The following is a 22,036-nucleotide window of genomic DNA, read 5'->3' as shown; positions in this document are numbered from 1 at the left end:
CCTTCTTCCTCTTGAGGTGCAGGAATGACTTTTGCTGGTATTGCAATGAGACATTTACAGACCCATCCATCATTTGAAATTTCTCTTTTCAAATTGTGCTGGTGTGATACAGTTCCTGGGATAAGTGTGCCTATAAACATGTATACACACATCCTGTGCAATTCTCTAGATGATACTGAGTTACTGATGTATAAGATTTGGGTAAGTTTCATGTACTTGTTCATTGTTGATGATTTACTGATGTGATTTGGTGCACATTTATGTTCATGTAACATAACATCTAAAATAAAGCTTTTATTAAAAACAAATTTGGTGGATTTTAAAAAAGGTATTGTACTTGTAAGTGAATTCAGTATTTTGGAAAAAGATGTTTGGCTGGATACCTTGCATTTGTTTGATTCCTTTTGCGTCTTATTAACTGGTAGTTATCACCTCAGTGTAAGTGAGTAGCTGTATCTGTCTTCATTGTGTGGTGGTGGTGAGTAACCTGATGGAGGAGAAAGGGTTTGTCTTGATATTTTAAACAAGTAAGATTTATATGCTTTCTTCAGAAATACAAATTTAAAAAGTCAACATGACTTGTAAGTGTAATTGATGTGTTTTTTGTTACCATTTTATATCTGTAACATTACAGTTCCTTAATGAATGCAGAAAGACACTAAGCAATAGCTTTCCCACAATTTTATTAAAAGCCTACTGAATAATTGCTAAGTTTATAGAAATAACATGAAAGGCACTACATATGTGGGTCAGCATTCTTTGAGTCTTTCCTAGCTCCCCCATAACAGAGATTAACAAAATTTCATTTATATGTTACAAATATATGTATGGCCAATGTAACGCATTTTCATTCACGCTCTCATGATATTGGATATGCTCCTCAATTATGTTTTACATTTTACTATTACATGTGCCCATTATTAATGATTTGTGTGATGTAGAAATGTCTCGTAAAACACCCTTCTTTTGAAGGGGCATTTAATTGCATCAAGGCAATGTGACTGTCTCAAACTGTTTCTCCTACCTCAGCGCTATTTTCATGGAAAATTGGTGACAACATTGCCATTGATTCCTTGAGTATGACAGAAAAAAATGTGTTTTAAAGAAATTAGTTATATCAGAAGATGTAAGTAAGACCAGTCGTAGGATATTTACTCATCACAACTTCTCTTATTGGTACCAGAAAATATTACACACATCAAATTTGATTGTACTTTGTATGACTCCAAGGTTCAGACTTCAAGAAGTGTCTTTGTATATTTTCAAATTCTCTTCTGTTTTTTCAGTGTGTGCTTCTTATGTAAAACATGCTTATCTGCCAGAATAGTGGAATAATCTGTCCGTTTGCAACTTAGTTTTCTTCTATAACTAAAATACTGTATTGCTGACTAGATCAGCACTAGAATTATTAGCAGTTCAATTCAAAATCTTGGTGCCCTCATCAGTGTTTAGGGACCAGTCCTTCACTGCTTTCAGTTGGAGGCCTCACAACAATAAATCTATGGAAAACAGGAGCAAGGATTGGTAAGAGAACTAAAGTGACTTTAATCTGGAACTGCCACTCTTTGGGAACAACTGCTTGTTATTTCCTGGTTACTATTTCTATTAATTGATACCTAAAAGTGTCGTGATAAATTTCTAAAGTATTGGAAAAAAGAAAATACATAAAATAAATTATAAAATATTCCGGTTTGGAAAAAAAAGTAATAAATTCCTTATAAAATTTTAGCAAATGATGCTCTGGCTACAGAAAGAGCTTCTTACAAAAATAGATATTGGATAGAGTTTTCTGGTCATAGTACTGGTCTCAAAGCTAAAGGCCATGGGCCATTGGTTTGGTGAGAAGATTGTAACTGGGGTGTAAAGAGTTAAAATATTACCTCTACATTGCTGGTTCTGCCCTCTCAAGAGTTGGGAATGAGGGCTCTTTGGTGTCCTATGCAAAATAAATTACCTGATCTCAAAGCAGTTGGCAAGAACATACAGCATATCTCTAAAAGCGCTACCACTATTGGCGACGATAGACATAGATGCCAGTCAACACCTTGCCTATGGCTATATCAAACCAGTGTTTGTATCTGTAGAGCTAAACCAATGGTAGCAACAGTGGTACATTTTAAAATTTCTTACTGTAGACATAGCCATTTGGTGTAAACTATCCTTTTATCTCTACAAGATGGAGCTGAGGCATATTGGCAGGGTACTGCAGCTGTTTATGCTGTACTTATTTGATGCACATGCAGATGGCACTGCTTTCAACCCAGCACTACATAAACACTACATTTATTCATACACGCAAATTAAAAAGACGAATACAGCAACCAATACGAAAGTAGAACTTCATTCTCAACATTCTGTAAAATTTATAGTCTAAAATAAACGTTTCTATTAAATAATCCAGATATATTTGATAGCTTTACTCAAGATTTGTAAACATTACATCAAAGGGAGAGGGAGTTATTTGCGTATAGTATTTGGCCCAGACAAAATCTTCAGTGTAAGTACAATTGAACTATCTGATTTGGAGAACATAATAGCAACTATTATTTTGTAATTATTAAATATCGAGAGTCCTGTGGTATTTTAAAGACTAACAAATTTAATTTCTGCAGGCATAAGCTTTCGTGAGCTGCAACCCACTTCATCAGATGGGGCTGCAACCCACAAAAGCTTATGCCTGCAGAAATTAAATTTGTGGAAGTGCTACGGGACTCCTTGTTTTTGCTGTATACAGACTAACATGGCTACCCCTCTGGAATGATTAAATATGCAATCCTAAATGCAATATTAAAATTACATTTGTGGAAAGCCTTTTTGCAGATTGTACACTTAATTTTTCTCAAAAGGCTAAATTCTGTTGCTTAGATTAAAAAAGCTTATTTTACTATTTTTATTAGATTATTGGTAGTGAAAGTTAAATTCCAGTTCCAATCAATATTTTCAGTTGCTCTCCATATCCTTAAACAAAGTATCTGTGGCTGAAACTTTCCATATTTGGTCTCAGCTCCAAAAGTGAATTTATTTTGAAAGTTTAAGCAGTGTTAAAATATTTGGAGGTAGAGGAGTGTTGAGGAAAAAAATATGCTTTCCCTCTGTAAACATGGCAGACACTAGAAATTAGAAACCTGACATTTTGTATAGTAATTGAGAATTTTGAAAAATCCAAGTTAGATGAAAATGGGTTAAATAAATTTAAAGTCATGAGTGTTTGAAGTTGGAAATGTTAATATGCATTGGGAGAATTTTTTCTGTGAAGGATGCTTCACTTAGCTCCAAAAGCCAAATAAGTCAGACTTCCCTTTTCCATCCATCCCGTGTGGCTTAGCCAGTCGAGTTTGTGTGCTCCACAGGCTGAATATTTCTGTTCAAATAATTTACCAGCTAACCTGCTGGAACTTGAAAGCTTTGATGGTAGAGGAAATAGAGGCTGGAAAGCAAAGCCAAATAGGTCCTGTTAAAGGAATTTATCAGCTCCACTGGTGAAACTGATGGAATGTATAAAGTATAAATATGCAAGCTAAATAACAGTGGAATACTTTTATTTTTAAAAGAAAATTATCTGAGGAAAAAACCGTGAAAAATCAGTATACCAAAATTTAAATTTCTTCTACAAAGATGACCTTGCTATGCCATGTCTATTTCATGGTATGCAGTACACTTTAACATAAGTAATAAATTGACTCCCATGGTATTCTGTGTATCATTGCATAAGATAAAAAGTGCTCAACCTGGTGATATCCAGGCAAAACTTAGGTCCTGCAGAAAATAGTGGTGGTTCAGTAGGTATCACTTCTCTTTGTATGTTTGAATGTTGTGTTCCGGGGAAACTGCTGTTCGGTGTGCCTTCTGTGGAATGAGAGGTACAACTGAAGATCTAAGAACCTCTGTCACTTTTTCTGTTCATCCCATGGTCCTGGTCAAATTCCAGTTCGGGTAACTGCCAAAAATGCCCCTCATAAATTAATAGATGCTTGCCTTCATTCTGACACTATTGTTAAGTATAACTCTAAAATATTTGTCGCATTTCACTCCAGAGTTAGCTGCATGTCTGAGATGGGTGAAGCATTCTTGTGTGTTTATTGTAAAAATCCATTAGTACAATTTTTATAAGGCTTTTGTGATCCCTCTGGATGAAAGTCGTTAATTATATAAATGTATACAGTTACTAGTTTATATACAACTACATATTTGTATGCATAAACACAAGAGATCAAAATCTGGCAGTCCTCTAAGGCAAACTTTTTGCAGTAAGAACCTATCCATGATCCTGTAGAAATCAACTGAAATTTTTCTTGCGTGAGAAATAAATAAAGAGGTCAGGTTTTGTCACCTTATGAAGTAAGGGCTATATCCCAGTCCTGTGGAAGTCAATGGAGGTTTTGCCGTTGACTTCAAATGGGACCAGGCTTAGCCTAAGTTCATAAGATCTACATTTAAAAATAATAATAAAAAAAATGCACTGACATCTAGGATGATGTAAAAGTGCATCCTGGATCGGAGGCTGAATTAAAGTACTGTGACTTTTCCAGGCTGTCCTGTAATGGAAGAAAATGGAGTTGACCATGACGTCAGCATGGAGAGATCCAATGACTTGTTGGTAGTCAACTGTAATAGTACAGAAGATTCAGAAACAGATGACCAAGTTTTCCAGGTGAGAGATTAGTTGGGACATCACTGTTTGAAGCTGGTTTCTTTCCACCCTCTGTGAAGAGTCTGCAACATAATGATAACCTATTTACCCTGTACATCAATAAAAAATCTATTTTTCTCTTGTTATTTTACAGTGACTTTACACGACATATAATACTGCCTTTACATTGATTTCTAATATAGAGTAATTTGGAATGAATATCTGGGTGATATACTCATCAGTTTGCATTCCGATAACAAAACTAGTAAATCACAAAAAGTGCTTAATGTCTTTCAATGGCTGTATTTGTATGAACTTTTTTTAAAAAAAGTTTTATTGAAAGATTTTCCTTCACTGAAATTTGTGAATTAAAAAAAAATTGTGAAATTTGTGGGGAAAATAACCAACCATTGAAGTGAGTGGGAGCTGCAGGTGTTTAGCACTTAACGAAAATCAGGCCACATATATTTGTCTACATTTTGATTTAGGACCCTAACTTTAGGTACTGATATGTGAGAATTTTGGCTGTAGTTATTTATTTCCAATCAAAATGTCTTTAATCAGTTGTAATTCCAGACAACATGTCTTAGTGTTCCTTTGTTAATTCTGCCATTTCAGATAATTTTTTTGGCCAATGTGATCATGTATCCTGTGCTTGTATGACATATCTTAAATAATTCCATGCATTCATTACCATTACTTTAATTTAGTTGGAGGCTCCAAGCCATAAGTCTTTTGTCTACTGAAAGTACAACAATGGGTACTAGATTTTTCACTGTATGTGGCCAGTTTCTGACCTGCATAAAGGGCTTAGAAACATTTTTCTAGTTAGTAGAATTAGTGATTAAGTAACTTTCTGTTGTACTAGTGATTAGGTCATAAAGGTCCAGAAAATAATAAATGAATATGTGAATACTGGAAGAAGTTAAGCAAATTCCATTCTTCATTTTAGGTTGTTCAGATGATATTAAAACACTCCATCATATGAGTTTCTTACAAGAGAGCTGTCTACCTTTCAGTTCTTTGACATTTTTCCTTTCAGTCTAGTATTGTTTCTGAATGTACCCAGATTGCTAATAGTGCACAAGTTTCCCAGCTTCAGCTGATAGCTGCCAAATGAAAATGGAATGTGCTATAACGAGACCAAGTTTTACAGGTTTGATGAGATCATAAATACAGATTTTAAGGGACATTTACACAGCCCATTGCTTCTCAGTCTTGCCCTATCGAGCTTTTGCATTGTATTGCTTTTTTGTACTACCACCATGCTACATATTCTTGTATAAAATTTGACAAAGATACTGTATCAGTTTCTAGGTTGTGATTCTATTCACAGCCAAAAATTAAAAAGTATTGATTTGAAACTCAAGTGGCATATTTACAGCTTTTTTAAAAACTTGAACTAAAAATTACTTTTGGAGATATTGGCTAACTACTCTACTCCCTTTCCTTTTAAACCTTTGTCCCTCCTACCTGGTTTTAAGTCTTCTAGGTGGATCCAGGAATTTTATTTTGAAACATAGCCATTTTTGGCAGCAAGTCTCAGGTACAAGGGGTTTTGCTTCAACGTATCAGAGGCTGATTGTTAGGAGGTGGAAAGTAATGTCATTTTCATCATGGAAGCAAGAACAGAAAATAAAATCATTAGCCAATAGACACTTGAACACTTAGGGGAAAAGTTCCCTATGAGAATGAAACACAGCAAGTAATGTATAACATATATTTAAATTATTTTTAAAAATAGAAATACGTTGATACTAGGATTAAAATATATTTTACTATTTTTTCCCCTGTAAAAGCATCTAACCTGCATGGATTCCAGGGATCCATCATTTGCACAGAATGACTCTCCAGCAGTCTTGCCCATCACAGTGCATGTTTCAGACAATTCATCTGTGTCATCGAATACACCAGTTCAGCTATCCCAGGCTCAACCTCTTTCCACAGAAGAGTTCCATCTGGTAGACCAAAATGGCCATCCTCTATATGAACTACAGTCACTAGGGGGTTCCAGTACACAGATGGTGAGTACATCTAAAACCACACAGGTGCTGAGCTCACAAAAGAGGAACAATGTTTAAGGACAATTGTCCTGAAGTGGTTTAGAGTTTTTATATAAAAACGTTTCAGGCTATATCTCTGGGAACAAGGTGATGCTTTTCAGAGTGGTTTATTTAGTTCTCCAATTGCTTCTGCTCAGGTCTCCAAATCCTGATCTAAGCTGTTACTGACTTTATTAATAAAAATCTAATGTGCTTCCATCGTATTCTCAAACAATACAGAAGACCATCTCACAGTGGGAACAGTCCACGATGCTCCCATTCTTCTTTCTCTCCTTTACTGCTTACTCTTTCCTCCTCTTCTCTCTACTGCTATCCTATGAGCCACTTTTGCTGAGTGTTGGGAATTATGACATCAGTGGTAAGTCAGCCAATAATATAATTCCTCCTCCTTTCTCCCTCTGATTAATTTGCATATAACAATGCCTCACAAGTTTTACATTTTATTTCTTTTTTAATATAAAAAAATCATTGACCTGAAGTTTTTTGCTGGCATATACTGTACATCTACAGAACATTACAATTAAAAAGACACCTCATCCATCCAAATTGTGGGGCAGGAGGGGGAAGAAGCCTACACACCAACAAAAAAAAAAGAAACACAGAAGATGAATATTGATTAGGTAGGGCTTACCTTTTTTCATAAGCTAAAACTATAACCTCAGAGAATACCCACAATAAAGACAATAATGTGGTTTGCCAAGTGTCCTGAAGAATGTCCTAGCATTAAAACTTGTCTAGAAAATGAAAACTTTTTTAATTCCAGCTCTTCCATAATATATCATATCAGTATATAGCAATTTTACAAGACTATAGATTTGAGAAAATTGATATGTTTTGTACTTGTTGTTATGTGTGATTATAAGTTTTTAATTTAGAGAAACAGCAATGATTTTCTATTTCAGATAGTGAATACACTCTTTAAAGTTGTTTTCAGTAGAGTTGGTAGCAATGTTCAATGTTTCAAACAAGGCTGTTTGGATGACAGAATAAAATCACAATTGCTTCTCTTATTTTTAGCTTAATAAATGATAAGTTTTTAAAAGGTTTTGAGCAGTTAGAAATCAATGACACTTAATCTACTTTAGCATTCTATAATATCTTCCATCATAAACCCTTGGATTTCTCATACAGTAAAATCAGATAACTCGCAAATATAAAACATTTTCAGAGGTGGTTGTTATTCTGGTAGTAACCAAAACATGCTAATGCCACTGCAACCCAATTAACCAGATCATGCTATATTGTTACTATAACAATATTTTTTCACTGCTTACTTTAATAGATGATTGTTGCCAGCCAGTCAGAACACGGACAAGTGCTACATGTAATTCCTTCTACCCAACCAGGAATGGCACAAGTGATTATTCCTCAAGGGCAACTTCTGGATGTCACCAGCACACAGGGTAAGTTTTACATATGGGACTTGAGGGTTGTCCGTTCTTGTGGCCAATCACACACAGAATTATGAATTTTTTATTTCCCTCTTCTTTCCATTAATATTGTAGATATAATACTAAATATTTGCATTTGCAGCACCATTCATCTGAAGATCTCCATGCACTGTACAAATGTTATTTAAGTTGGAACAAGATCTTTGTGGAATAAGTATTACATATTATGCCCATTTGAGATGTAGTATGGGTAAATAGAGGTACTTAGGGTGAAATTCTGTCTAATTTATATCCTGTGCTATCCCATTAACTTCAGTGCGGATTCACAGAGTATTTGGCCAACAGACAGTAAGTGACTTATTCAGATTTAAACAGTCAGTCATACAGTATAAATAAAACCCGAGTTCCTCACTTGCAGTCTCTGATCTAATTGATAAATAACAGATTAAGTAGAGAACACAGTCTTGCACCTAGCATTCTGGATGGAATAGATTCCATGTTTATCTTTCACTTTCCTTGGGTACATTGCACGTCACCGTGTTTGCGTATTCCTAGGTATCTGTGCAGCTAAGGCAGTGGTCCCAAACTTTTTACCCCACGCTCCCCCTTACCACTGTCTGCTGGGGCTGGGAATGTAGCCGTGGCCATGGTCATGGCTGGGAGTGGGGCCACGGTCGGGGGGCTGCAGTCATGGCTGGAGGCCAAGCCTGAGAGCAGGGCTGCAGCATCTGGGGGCCCCAACGGCCAACGCCATAGCCAGGCACCATGACCGGAGGCCGAGGCGGTGGCTGGGCACCAAGGCCACACACTGCGACTGGGGGTCGAGGCCGAGCCAGAGCCCTGGCACCAAGTCCGCAGCTGAGCCAGGGTGGAGGTTGCGGCTCAGCGTGGAGCAGAGCTTGGGGCTGGGTGGTGCTCCCTCCCCACTCTTCTGGGAGGCTGGCGGGGGCCTGGCCATGCCCTCCTGAACGTTCCTCTGTTCCCGCCCTAGAGGGGTGCGCCCCACAGTTTGTGGACCTCGGAGTTAGGGGCTTCTGCTCCTTCTCCAAAGGAACAAGTATCTGTGGTCCACATGTGAGGCCTGCTCCAAAGCCCACTTTAATAAGTGGAAAGCCTCCTTTAACTTCAAAAGCTTTGGGTCAGTCCCATAATTCTAAATAATGTGTGAAAAATTCATGAGAATCCCCAGCCCTAATAAAAATAAAATCTCCATAGGCAACTTCAGCATCATCTCTGCAAGAATAAGCAGGTGAAGTAATACACAGTAAAACCAGGGTACAAAATATATCAGACAGAATAGGTCATACTGGGGGGGAGTGGCACTGTATGTGAAAGAAAGCACAGAATCAAATGAAGTAAAAATCTGAAAAGAACCAAACTGTACCATGAAAGCTCTCTGGATAGTAATTCCATGCTTGAATAAGAATTTAGGAGTAGGGATATACCTGATCAGGATGGTGATAGTGGCTGTGAAATTAGAGAGGCTATAAAAATAAAAAAACAGTAATAATGGGGGATTTTAACTATCCCCATATTGACTGAGTACATGTCACCTCAGTCTGAGATACAGAGATAAAATTTCTTGACACTTAAATGACTGCTTGGAGCAGCAAATATGTGGACGTGGGTGATCCAATGGATATAGTGTGTACTTAGATTTTCAGAAAGCCTTTGACAAGGTCCCTCCTCTCAAAGGCTCTTCAGCAAAGTAAGTGGTCATGGGATAAGAGGGAAGGGCTTCTCATACATCAGTAACTACTAAAAGATAGGCAACAAAGGGTAGGAATAAATTATCAGTTTTCAGAATGGAGAGAAGTAAATAGTGGTGTCCCCTTTGAGTCTGTACTGGGACCAGTACTGTTAAATATATTCATAAATGATCTGGAAAAGAGGGTAAATGGTGAGGTGGCAACATTTGCAGATGATACAAAACTACTAAAAATAGTTAAGTCCAAAGCAGACTGCGAAGAGTTACAAAGAGATCTCACAAAAGTGGATGACTGGACAACAAAATGGCAGATGAAATTCAGTGTAGATAAATGCAAAATATTGCACATTGGAAAACATAATCCCAACTATACATATAAAATGATAGGGTCAAAATTAATTGCTACTACTCAAGAAAGAGATCTTGGAGTCATTGTGGATAGTTCTCTGAAAACATCTACTCAATGTGAATTGGTAGTCAAAAAAGCTAGCAGAATGTTGTGAATCATTAGGAAAGGGATAGATAATAAGACAAAAAATATTATATTGCCTCTATATAAATCCATGGTATGCCCACGTCTTGAATACTGCATGCAGATCTGGTCACTCCATCTAAAAAAAAGATGTATTGGAAATGGAAAAGGTACAGAAAAGGGCAAAGAGTATGGAAAAAATTCCATATGAGGCAAGATTAATAAGACTGGGACTTTTCAGGTTGGTAAACAGATGAGTAAGGCAGAATATGATAACGAATATGATCAAGATCTATAAAATCATGATTGGTGTGGAGAAAGTAAATAAGGAAGTATTATTTACTCCGCATAACACAAGAATTAGGGGTCACCAAATGAAATTAATGCACAACAGGTTTAAAACAAACAAAAGGAAGTATTTCTTTACACAACGCAGTCAACCTGTGGAACTCTTTGCCAGAGGATGTTATGAAGGCCAAGATTATTACAGAGTTAAAAAAAGAACTAGATAAGTTCATGGAGGATAGGAGTATCAATGGCTATGAGCCAGGATGGGCAGGGATGCAAAACAACGCTCTGAAGTGTCCCTAGCCTCTATTTGCCAGAACCTGGGAATGGGTGACAGAGGATAGCTCACATGATTATTATCTGTTCTGCCCATTCCATCTGTAGCACCTGATAATGGCCACCAGTGGGTACTGAGGGGGGGGGCAGGCCCCCGGGCACCGGCCTGCAATGGGGCATTGGGCTGCTCCTTCACCACGCTCAGGAGGCGGGGGGAGCAGGAGGCTCTGGGGGGCACAGAGCCTCCTGCATCCCCCGCCCTCCGTGAAGGGCTGTTCCAGAGTGCACTTACCCGCTGATCCAGCCCGGCACTGGCTCAGATGGGGCAGCCTCACCCCTTGGCCTGGGAGGAAGGGGGCCGAGCAGGCTCTTCACAATGCGTGCGGGGGAGGGGGCGGTGGTGCGGTGGAGGTGTGGGAGTGGCCGTCCCTCAGCCTCCTGTGCCTTCTGCCCCTTGTGAAGGGCCAACCCTGCGGCCCCTGCCCCCCCCTTGGGGGGGTGAGGCCGATCCTGTCTGAGACGGTGCCAGGCTGCGAGCCTATTCCCACTTCTGCCCCCCCCGCCCGCATGCATTGTGAAGGGCCGGCCTGGCCCGCCCCAGGCAGGGGGAGTGGGGGTGGGGGTGGTGAGGCGACCCCATCCGAGTCAGCGCCAGGCTGCGGGCCTGGAGCGGCAGATAAGTTGGGGGGGCCCTCAGGCCAGCCCTTCGTGACAGGTGGGGAGCACAGGAGGCTCTGAGGGACACCTCTCAGTGCCTACCCCCTGCGTTTTGTGAAGCCTCCCTCCCCAGGCCAGGGGTAAGGCCGCCCCATCCAAGCTGGCGCCGGGCTGCTGCTGCAGCAGGAGAGGCGGATGCCGCGCAGCAGGTAAGTAAGTGCAGGGAGGAGAGAGGGGTGGCGGAGCCAAACCTACATATGCACCCACCCCCCATGTGCTTCACGCCCCCCCCACAAGTACAGACTCCCCCTACCCAGGGCCGTTGGGAGGCAGTGGCGGGCCCCTTCCTGTCCTGCGCGGGGACTGGGGTGCGAGCTAATGTAGGCTTGGCCCCCGGACCCTGGAGACTCTCGGTACACCACTGTTGGCCACTGTCTGAAGTTAATGGGCTAAATGCACCTTTGGTCTGACTAGATGTTCTGATATTATAGGGACAATCCTGATATTGAGGGCTTTTTCTTATGTAGGTCCCCCCCATTATTCTCCCCCCACCCCCGTTCTGATTTTTCACTCTTGCTATCTGGTCACCCTAAGTCTGACTCAGTATGGCCATTCTTATGTTCTTGTTCTTAAATTGCCAACAGTGAATAATAGTTTGGGACATAATGACTTTTAAAATCAAGGTTTTGGAATGTTATTTCCTGTGCATTCTATTCTCTTGACAATGCTATTTGGAGCAGATATCCACTGCCAATGAGTCTGTCTTGATAGCCATGGATATGAAATTATCTGTATTTTACTATTTTTTGTAATCTTGTAATTAATAATGCCGTGCTTTTCATAAGTATATCTCAAAGCATTTTACAAAAACCCAAGGAGTTAGAGCATTGCTATTATCTCCATTTCACAGAGGAGGAACACAGAGCACTGAGAGGACAAATGAGTTGCCCAGTGTCTCACAGAAAGTCTATGGTGGAGCAGAGAATTGAACACATATCTCCCAAGTTCCAGGATAATGCCCTAACCACTGGATCAGCCTCCTTCTGTGTATGCAAATACTCAGAGGGTATGTCTTCACTGATGGTGGCAAATTTGCCATCGTTAGATTGATTTATCTAGATAGATCGAGTGGAAGTGAAAACCCACTGAATCAATCAGGAAGTCAATTACTAAAACCACCTCCCCAAAAAGTGTAGCACTGTGTCGATGGGTATTCATTTCCCATCGGCACAGCATAGTGAAAACAATGTGCGGAAGAGGATTTAGGAAGTTGACGTAAGTTACGCAAGCTACTCTGCATAGCTGAGTCTGTAGCTAGGCTGAGAACAAAACATTTCAGTTACAGTATATAGCATTGTTTCTGACTTTTTTAAAAATAGTCCTACATTTGAAAAGTGACTTACACTGGAGTCTCAACTTCCAATAAATTTTCCTGTGGCAGACTGGCAGACCTTTTAGTTTTCACCAGCCTACCCCTCAGCCATCATTTTAAAAATAAAGAAACTTTCAGAAGCTGAATTCCTTCCTGCTGTGAATAAAATCCTCAGTATATTGGGATGTGGTGTGCTTTTTATTTTTTGTTTTTTGCAACATAGTCTGCTAGAACAGGAAAAAGAAACAAATAATTACGTTTTGGGGGGTTTAAAAATGCAGTATATTTTTGAATTTTAAAAGGATTTTATTATGTTTCCAAATTGAGAATTTTGGGATGTTACACTTAAAAATGTGTAACACCTACTTTAATAATTTCTACTGGGAAAAAAGTATTAATGTTTGTGCTGAGTCAGATAAATCTAATTTCTTGGTCTGTTAGCAGGTACTGCCAGTTTGAAGTTATGTTGTTTAAAATTATAAATGTGAGGTAACTCATTTCAAAGCAGTAAATAATTCATAAAGTGGTGCTCATACACTATGGGCCTGATTCGAAGACCAATGAAGACAATGAAAATTAAAAAAAATCTACTCTGAAGCTACATATACTGAGTATTTAGAGTACTTATTGAAGAAAAATTAGTGTTTTGTCACTGATTTCATTGGGGCCAGGATTTCACCCTTGATATATTAAGAATACATTTTAAGCACTCAGTAAGGCGCAATGAAGCATGCCATTGCATGTGCAAATAAGCTTGGTGTTTTCTTAAAAACAATAAAGGCACCTAGTGGAATTTCAAAATTTTGACTTCAATTGTAAGTTTAGCTGAACATGAGGCTTTGTGTTCATTTGCACTCACAAAATAAGTTTATCCCAAAGTTCAGACCCAAGTTCAGGTGCTCAGAATTTCATAAAGAGATACAACCCCTTGCTCATCACATCCCCAGGCCTTTCTGTGTGAATGATTTCTGCACCACATAACTTCGACCAACAATTTTATTTTTCTTCATTCTCAGGCAAACACTGGCTTAATTGCATTCACATTTTCTTCATATTTTCCTTTAACTGCAAAAAAGTTGGAATTAGTGTTTCAATCAAAGAATATTTGTTATCTGAACAAACTGCTGTTAATAGATCAAACATAGATAGAACATTTATCATTACATTTTTCAGTAAAAAAAAAAAAAAAAAGACTAGGAATCAAATTCTTGAAGTATAATCCAAATTTAGACACTGATTCTCTGTGTGATATTGGGGTAATACCTTTGCTGTTTCAATTTCCTGAGCTATATGACATGGATAGTAAAAAAAACTTACCCCATCGGGGATGTAAGGATTAATTCATGGTAATGTGTTATTTTGAAGGCGAAAAGAGCTGAATAGGTAATAAGTATGATGATGGACACAGTTTGGGAGAGAACAGGAGGAGCATTGCCCCCCAAACTGCAAGCCTTGGGCAGGTGCAGAATTTGTCCCACCAGGCACATTTCCATTGGCCTGACTAGAACTGGCCCCCAAATATAGATGTCACACTACAGCTATGATTATGATCGCTTTCACATACAAATATATCAGTTAAGATTAGAGAAGCAAAGTGGGTGAGGTAATATCTTTCATTGGACCAACTTCTGTTGGTGTCTCTTTCACCAACAGAAGTTGTTCCAATAAAAGATATTACCTCACCCACCTTTTCTCTCTAATATCCTGGAACTGACGCAGCTACACCTACAACTACAGTGTGTACATCAATTAGGATTAGTCATTTACTGTATGTTTGAAGCTGTCCTTGCATGCTTAGATGGAGTGACCAGGGGCATAGGCCTACGCATTTGTTTGCTCTTGATTAGGTACAAAACAGATTTTAGTGTCTTAAACCTCCCTTGTTGAAAATATTAAAGCAAATAGATGTGTAATTTGTAACTGTTTGTAATTACTGTTCGTAATTTGTTAGGTTTGCAACTCTGATATGTTTTTGAAAATGTAGGACAGATTATTTTACAAGTTGTAATTATTTCTTTAATCACGTAGGGATTTATCTGCTATAGTGGGGTTATAAAGGTGCAACAGTATAACATCAAAGATATATTTTCTTGCATATTCCTAGATTTTATAGATCGTCACTATTCATTCCTAATTATTTAATTTCTCTCTAATCTGCCACACACTATATTCCTTTATTATGTTATGTGCAAAAATGCTTGCTTTTCCAATAGATCATGATAAATCATAGCTTGTCATTTCCCCATTCTTTGTGCTGTTATTAAACAGGAGGGTGGGTTTTTTTCTTTTTGCAAAGATGTTTCAGAAGAGAAACGCAGTGATGGGAGCTTGCAGACAGTAGCAGTGGCTGCTATCGCAGACAGCACAAGCAGTTACATACTTCATCCCCAAGCATCTCTCACCGTGTCCAAAAAGACAACAACCAGGTAGGTGAGAAGGTAAAGTGCAGATCAAATATCAATTCACACCATAGACACATACAATTAGTCATATAGTCAATTTCAGTTCATTTTTTAAATTGAGTTGTTATGAAATTACCACACAGAACAATCCACAGGTGATTACAGTCTGTAAATACTATTGAATGGCATTTGTAGGCTGCAATATATCATGCAGGGAACATCTGTAGATGTATCAGAGCAGGAGAAAGAGGGGTAAAATATCTAAATTCCAGAGAAAGTGGAATGTATTCTGATTTCATATTGGTGTACATTTAGAATAATTCTGTTTAATTAATTGAAGTTACTCCAGATTAATACTGGTGTAAGTGAGATCTGAAAATGACTCTGTGACTGAACATAGCGAAATTGTAGAGTTTCTTATATTTGCACTCTGGAGGGGGTCAGAGCTGAATCTTAAAATAGAATTTGAAAGAACTCAGAGTCAATTAGGTACAGAGAGGCTGTTGGTGTTAATGGGAAGGCCCTATTTCAGCTGATGTTCATGGGGAAATCCCTTGAGCTTCTTCTGAGAACTCTATGTAGAAATCTTTGCTAACAGTGTTTTCCTATAGGTGACTTTTGAAAAGTATATTAATGCAGCACAATTTCTAAATTTAGAAGTAAGCTAGTTTCTCACTTTTTTCTTATCCTTTTTGGTTCCAGTACAGTGATACATTATGTCTCTAGTGCTTTTAGATGAGGATAAATTAGGATTCCTCTTCATTAATTTTTATTTGAAAAAGAAAAAATCTCCACAAATTGTAATTTTGACCTTTTCTTTTGTGTGTGCCCTCTTTGGTGAGCCTGCCTTCTTACATCAGGATTTGGTGGGAAAGAAAACATGTTAGGTGATTCTTATAGTGAAGCATGATGTTGTTTTGCAAATTGAATATATAGAAGTTTTCTCTAAAATGTAGTAAAAATGTTGTGTGAATAGACATTTGAATGTAAGGGAGGTCAATTTAATTTAAATCAACTTTCACCCGCCAAGCTGCAGAATTCAGAGGAGCATGATCACACCATGCTTATTGCGTTGAGGGATTGTAGTCCCACCATCTGCGTTACATTGGCAATCAAAACAGTGCACTGTGGGTAATTATCCCACAGTGCAACTACCCACAGCGGCATTTGGGAAGGTTTTTATCCTCCCATGATGCAACGTTCTCCCTCCCATCCACTTCTTGTTCCAGTCCAAACAAACAGAGGATCGCCTTTTTGCGCCATTTTCTCAAACCCTTCACTCTCTGCCGCGTGCACACCATTGCGTGAGAGGAATGGAGCCTGCTCAGCTCTGCACAATTATTGTGAACATCACAAACACCTCATGACTTATTCTGCAGTATTTTCAGGGGCGAGACGAGCCGCAGAGCTGAAAATTGTGATGCTCCTGGGGCTGCATTGCTACAAGCCATAGAAAGAAACAATTCCCTTTTGCTGCAGGCTGTCACGCATCATCTGCAGTTGGTGGAGTGCTGCTTCTGGTCCCAGGAAACAAGCAGTGACTGGTGGGATTGCATAGTTATGAAGGTGGGGGATGATGAGCAGTGGCTGCAGAACTTTCGTATGTGAAAGGCCACTTTTTTGGAACTTAGCAGAGAGCTCTCCCCTGCCCTGAAACTCATGAATACTCGCTTGAGACCTGCTCTGACAGTGGAGAAGAGAGTGGCCATTGCTCTGTGGAAGCTAGCAACACCAGACTGCTACTCGTCAGTTGGGAATCAATTAGGAGTTGGTAAATCCACTGTGGGAGCAGCTGTGATACAAGTATGCCGGGGACATTAATAGACTTCTGCTAAGAAGAGTAGTGACTTTGGGAAATGTGGAGGACATAGTGGAAGGCTTTTCCACAGTGGGTTTCCCTAACTGGGGTGGGGGCAATAGATGGCACGCACATCCCTATCTTAGCACTGGACCACCTTGCCACAAAGTACATAAATTTAAAGGGCTACTTCTCAGTGGTGTTGCAGGCCCTTGTGGATTGCAGGGGACATTTCACTGCCATCCATATGGGGTGGTCTGGAAAGGTGCATGACGTACATTTTTAGGAACTCAAGTCTGTTAAAAAAGATGCAGGTGGGCACTTTCTTCCCTGACCAAAAAATAAATATTGGTGATGTTGAAATGCCAGTACTGATCCTGGGGGATCCTGCCTACTCCTTGTTCCCCTGGCTAGTGAAGCCATACACTGGGCACCTGGACAGTGAGGAGCGTTTCAATAATAGGCTCAACAAATGCAAAATGGTGGTGGAATGTGCAGTTGAATGTTTAAAGGCACAACGGTGCAGTTTGTTCACTAGGTTAGACCTCAGTGAAAGAAACATCCCGATAGTTATCTCTGCCTGCTGTGTGCTCCATAATGTATGTGAGATAAAGGGGGAGAAGTTTCCATTGGGTTGGGTTGTGGAGGCAGTTAGGCTGGCTGCCAATTTTGAGCAGCCAGATGCTACTGCAACGCTGAGAGCCAATCGTGGAGTGCTGTGTCTCAGGGAAGTTTTGAAAAACCACTTTTGCAATGAGACACAACAGTAATGTGTGTTGCTTATCTGCTTTCACTTCACATCCCCTACTCATTCCCCACCAATACAGTTCCCCCCACCCTTCCCCGCTCTTTATTTCCTTCTCATCAATAAATAAACAGTAATGAATTATAAAGCAGTACTTTTTTATTGGTGATCCTTCACGGTGGGGGGCGGGAGGAAAGGAAGATAATTTAATGTTCCGCATGCATCGTCTGGGGGTTGAAAAGGGGTACAGAGCCCAATTTGGCTGCACACATAGGAAAGAATCACACATTCCCACTCCTTAAAGGGGATGTCGCCTCTTTCTGCTCCCCTCAACCGGCGACGAGTGGAGCACGTGCTCCTAGACCACTTGGGGGTCGGCTAGGAAAATGCATTAGCTCAGAATTTTGCAGGGGCTGCAGAGGAAGTCTCTTCTACCACTGAGTTTCCTGAAGCTCAACCAGACGCCTCAACATGTCTGACTGACCACGCATTATACACAGCATCTCATCTTGTGTTGGATGCTCATACTCCTGTGGTGCCTTCCTATTGTCCATGTCCCATTTGTCTGCTAATGAAATCCTCCACACTCTTAGCTCTGTGTCAGCAGCCATGGAGGTGTTCATTATCTGATTGAATATGTCATTCTGAGGGATTTTTTTCACCTTCTTATCTGCAACAAGCGCTCTGCAGGAGTATGAGACGATGTGTTGGAAGGCCACATTGTCTACTGTAAGGAAAGCAAAGCACAAGATACCCATTGTTAACTCATCCCCATGGACAGAAAGCAATGTTACAATGTAAAAATAACTCCCCTGAACATTCCCAAGGGAAAGCTACAACCGCATACCATTGTCTAACCATTGCAGGGGTTAGAGTGCCGTGCCGGACCAGCTATGGTAAGTAAGGGGCTAGTGCATCTATTTTAGGGAAATCCCCGGTGCCCATGTTGCACGAGTCCATGTTTCCCAGAGCAGCATGGATGTTGGGCTCCCATTGCCTTCCCTAAATCAGGCTTTTAAGTGGTGTTGGAAAGTGTCTGAGGTGGGTAGGGCTTACCCATCCTTTGAAGAAAAAAAGGGGCACTCGTTTGCAGATGCCCGAGGCTCATAGCAAAAGCGTCCTGCTTAGGGACTTGCGGTGTGCTGAACCAAGAAACCATCCCTGGCTGAAGAATAACACATGTTCCAAAAAACTTTCTTGAGCAGGTAATGTAAACGTGCGCCATCTTCCCTAGGTAAGCATGAGTGATATCGGTCTGCTGAGAGTCACACAGGCAGAAAGGCAGAATTTGCTGTAAGCATCTAGCTACAGGTCCGGCCCTTATGCTGCTATGCTGTGTTCCACAATGATGCCTGCACAATTAATAACAGAGTGGCGGGGGAAAGTGTCCTATTGCAGTGGAAGAAATAAGACTGCCCTCCCAAGAAACCTTCTGCAAAGAAATGCAGAGTACCAACGTGAAAGCTTCCTAGAGATATCCACGGAGGATTCTTGGAACATCCCTGTGCACATAAATAATCTTTTCCTAAGTGAACCTAATTCTTAAGCACACCAACTACGAGGAAACACAGCCCCATCACCGCACACACCACTTTTTTCTGCTGGTACAAGATTCTGGACTGGGGATATAATCAAAGAAATGCAACTTGCAGTACATGCTTACCAGATGTGCCTTCCCCAGCATCCCAGTCAGTCACGGTTTCCTGCGTCCGGCTGGGCTGCTCCTGTGTAGCAAACAGCTCCTGGCTTTCAGGGAGAAGGAATGCCCCACTAGCCTGCACTCTGTTCTCCTCCTCATTCTCTTCCTCCTTGTCCACAGACTCATCTTCAGCCATCCTGGCCTCGGATTCCCCCGAGGTATCTATGCTGCATGGTGGCATAATGGTTGGGTTTCCGCCAAGAATCGCATACAGCTTCTCGTAAAAGCGGCATGTTTTTGGTGACAAACCAGGACGACTGTTAGCTTCCCTAGTTTTCTGATAAGCCTGCCTCAGCTCTTTAATCTTAACGCGGCACTGCTGCACATCCCTGTTGTGCCCCTTCTCCAATGTGCCACAAGGTATCTTCTTGTAGATATCCACATTTCTTTTGCTGGCTCAGAGCTGAGCCAGAACAGACTCTTTGCTCCACAGACTGATGAGATCCAAGACCTCAGGTTGGCTCCAGGCTGGAGTACGTTTGGGGTGTGCAATTTCCATGATTAGTTGTGCGGGCAAGCTCTCTCCATGCTGACCTAAAAGGAAATGGGAATTCAAAATGAGCTGTTTCCTGTTTACATGGCCACGGTACAGCTGAGTGTGAATGTCCAGAGCAGTCAAAACAGAGCATTATGGGATACCTCCTGGAGGCCAATGACATCGATTTATGTTGCGCTCTGCCTACACTGATGCTCATTCGACCCATACAATTTGACTTCAGCGCCACACCACTTGTGGTGGTGGTTTTATTAAGTCGAATTTTACCGCAGAACTGACATGCCAGTTTACAGTTTACTTTATGTGGTCGACAAACGCCGCATTCCGTCACCCTACATTATCAGTGTAAACCAGGCCTGAGTTAAGTTTTTGGAGATGTTATAAAGGAAAATAAATGTCCTGAGAGTCAAACATATTTGTGGCTGGATTTTAGAGCTCTTTGTATTGGTAATAGGTGATTTACTTGAGTCATGGAATGGTAGACTGGTCCTGATGGATTTAGGGAGTTAGAAACAAACAGTATCTGACTCTTCAGCAGGGGAAAAAACCCCATGATGCTCACATGAAACACTACTTGGAAGCTGTTTTCCAATAATTTAAGAATTGATATATTTGAAAACAAGTAACATTTAACATGTATTTGATGTTGGTGTAGTCTCCAGAATTCTACCATAGACTTCCTTGTACAGTGAAATCTTTAACAAACTTTACCAGTCTGTTTTAACAGTGTTCTGGCTGAGATTTTTACCAGGAAGCTATATGGCTTATATTTTAAGTATGTGCTTAAGAGCTTTGGGGGACAAGGTGGGTGAGGTAATATCTTTTATTGAACCAGCTTCTGTTGGTAAGAGAGACAAGCTTAGGAGCCCCACAGAGCTCTTCATCAGGTCTCTTCTTAAGTGCTCAGGTTTCTTCTTAAGTGCTTTGCTGAATTAGGTGCCTGAATTAAGTAGGAGAATACAGAAGCCTGAGAGTAGTGTTTAAAATATGGTATTATGGGTAGTTTTAACTGTGAGTTATGATGAGAATGAATCTTTTCATAGGTTTCTAAAGATAATTATCAGTATCAGGAATTGCTAACATATCTACAGTTTGGCAATAAAAGTTATCTGCAGTCATAATACAAGGATATTATCAAAGGGAATCATGTATTGTCTTTAGTTTTGATTTTATGTCACTCTCTTGATTATCTGTCTATCTGTTTATTGCATTATTTTTTAGGGTAGTGGAAGATCTTTTTCCTGTCCCTCTCCAGCCGCTGCCCGCAAACACTCCTACGTGGGCCCGCCGTCTCAGGAACTGCGAGGTGGGCTTCAAATAATCCTAATTTTACTCAGTTTGTCTAGATTAAGAAACTCTCAGAATAAAATTTTTTTGTTATGTACATTATTTGCATTTTAAATTGCACAGTGCTATTTAAAAAAAAAAAGTCTACCACTTTTAAAAAGAGGAAGTACTTCATAGCCATTCTTGGGTATTGTGCAAAACCCAGTAGTTTGTACTAAGACACTGCTTCCTTTGCTTGCATTTAACAATCCATTGATTGGAGAATTTCTTCGTTGAGGCCCAAGCCTGCAACCATATGCATGTAACTTTACTCTCATAAGTAGTCCTATAGGAAGTAAAATCAGTGGGATTATTAGTGAGAGTAAAGGTCCATGCATGGTTGCAGGATCAGACCCTTAGTCTACAAGAGTAAAGGAACCATAATGTCAACAATTTTGCTTAATAATCTTCCATCCCAGATACCACAGTATGTACTTGTTTTTCTTATTCATCAAAGGACTTTTCTCATATTATCAATGATTTTTCTTCCTCAAAGTGAATGTATTTTTCTTTAGCTTTGCCGTGTGCAGCTAATTTTGTTTTAGAAAATTCGTTAGATTTATAAATGAGACTGGTCCCCTTCCTACGCATAGTTTAAAAAATAAAAAAAATCTATTTAATGATTTTATTTCCATTTATATAGTGCAAGCATTGCAGCAGGATTACAGAATCCATATAGTGGGTTTAAATTAATCTTTCCACCTGCCATTGCC

General features: G+C 40.0%; 2 protein-coding genes across 2 annotated transcripts in view; one reads left to right on the top strand and one right to left on the bottom strand.

The window, feature by feature from the left end:
* ICA1L (islet cell autoantigen 1 like) overlaps positions 1–22,036 on the bottom strand; it is a 427,480-nt gene that overhangs the window by 88,040 nt on the left and 317,404 nt on the right. The gene's annotated exons all lie outside the window — the stretch shown is intronic.
* CARF (calcium responsive transcription factor) overlaps positions 4,538–22,036 on the top strand; it is a 59,480-nt gene continuing 41,981 nt past the window's right edge. Inside the window, exons 1-5 of the mRNA XM_067548879.1 lie at positions 4,538–4,651; positions 6,430–6,654; positions 7,976–8,096; positions 15,154–15,283; positions 21,219–21,303. Of these exons, the coding sequence (XP_067404980.1) occupies positions 4,541–4,651; positions 6,430–6,654; positions 7,976–8,096; positions 15,154–15,283; positions 21,219–21,303 (672 nt within the window). The 5' untranslated portion in view covers positions 4,538–4,540. The remainder of the gene's footprint in view (positions 4,652–6,429; positions 6,655–7,975; positions 8,097–15,153; positions 15,284–21,218; positions 21,304–22,036) is intronic.

The sequence above is a fragment of the Emydura macquarii genome, unplaced genomic scaffold (assembly GCF_026122565.2).
Source record: "Emydura macquarii macquarii isolate MOO-44397 ecotype Brisbane River unplaced genomic scaffold, CSIRO-AGI_Emac_v2 contig_1253, whole genome shotgun sequence".
Taxonomy (NCBI): Eukaryota; Metazoa; Chordata; order Testudines; family Chelidae; genus Emydura; species Emydura macquarii.
This window is presented reverse-complemented; position numbering and strand designations above follow the sequence as displayed.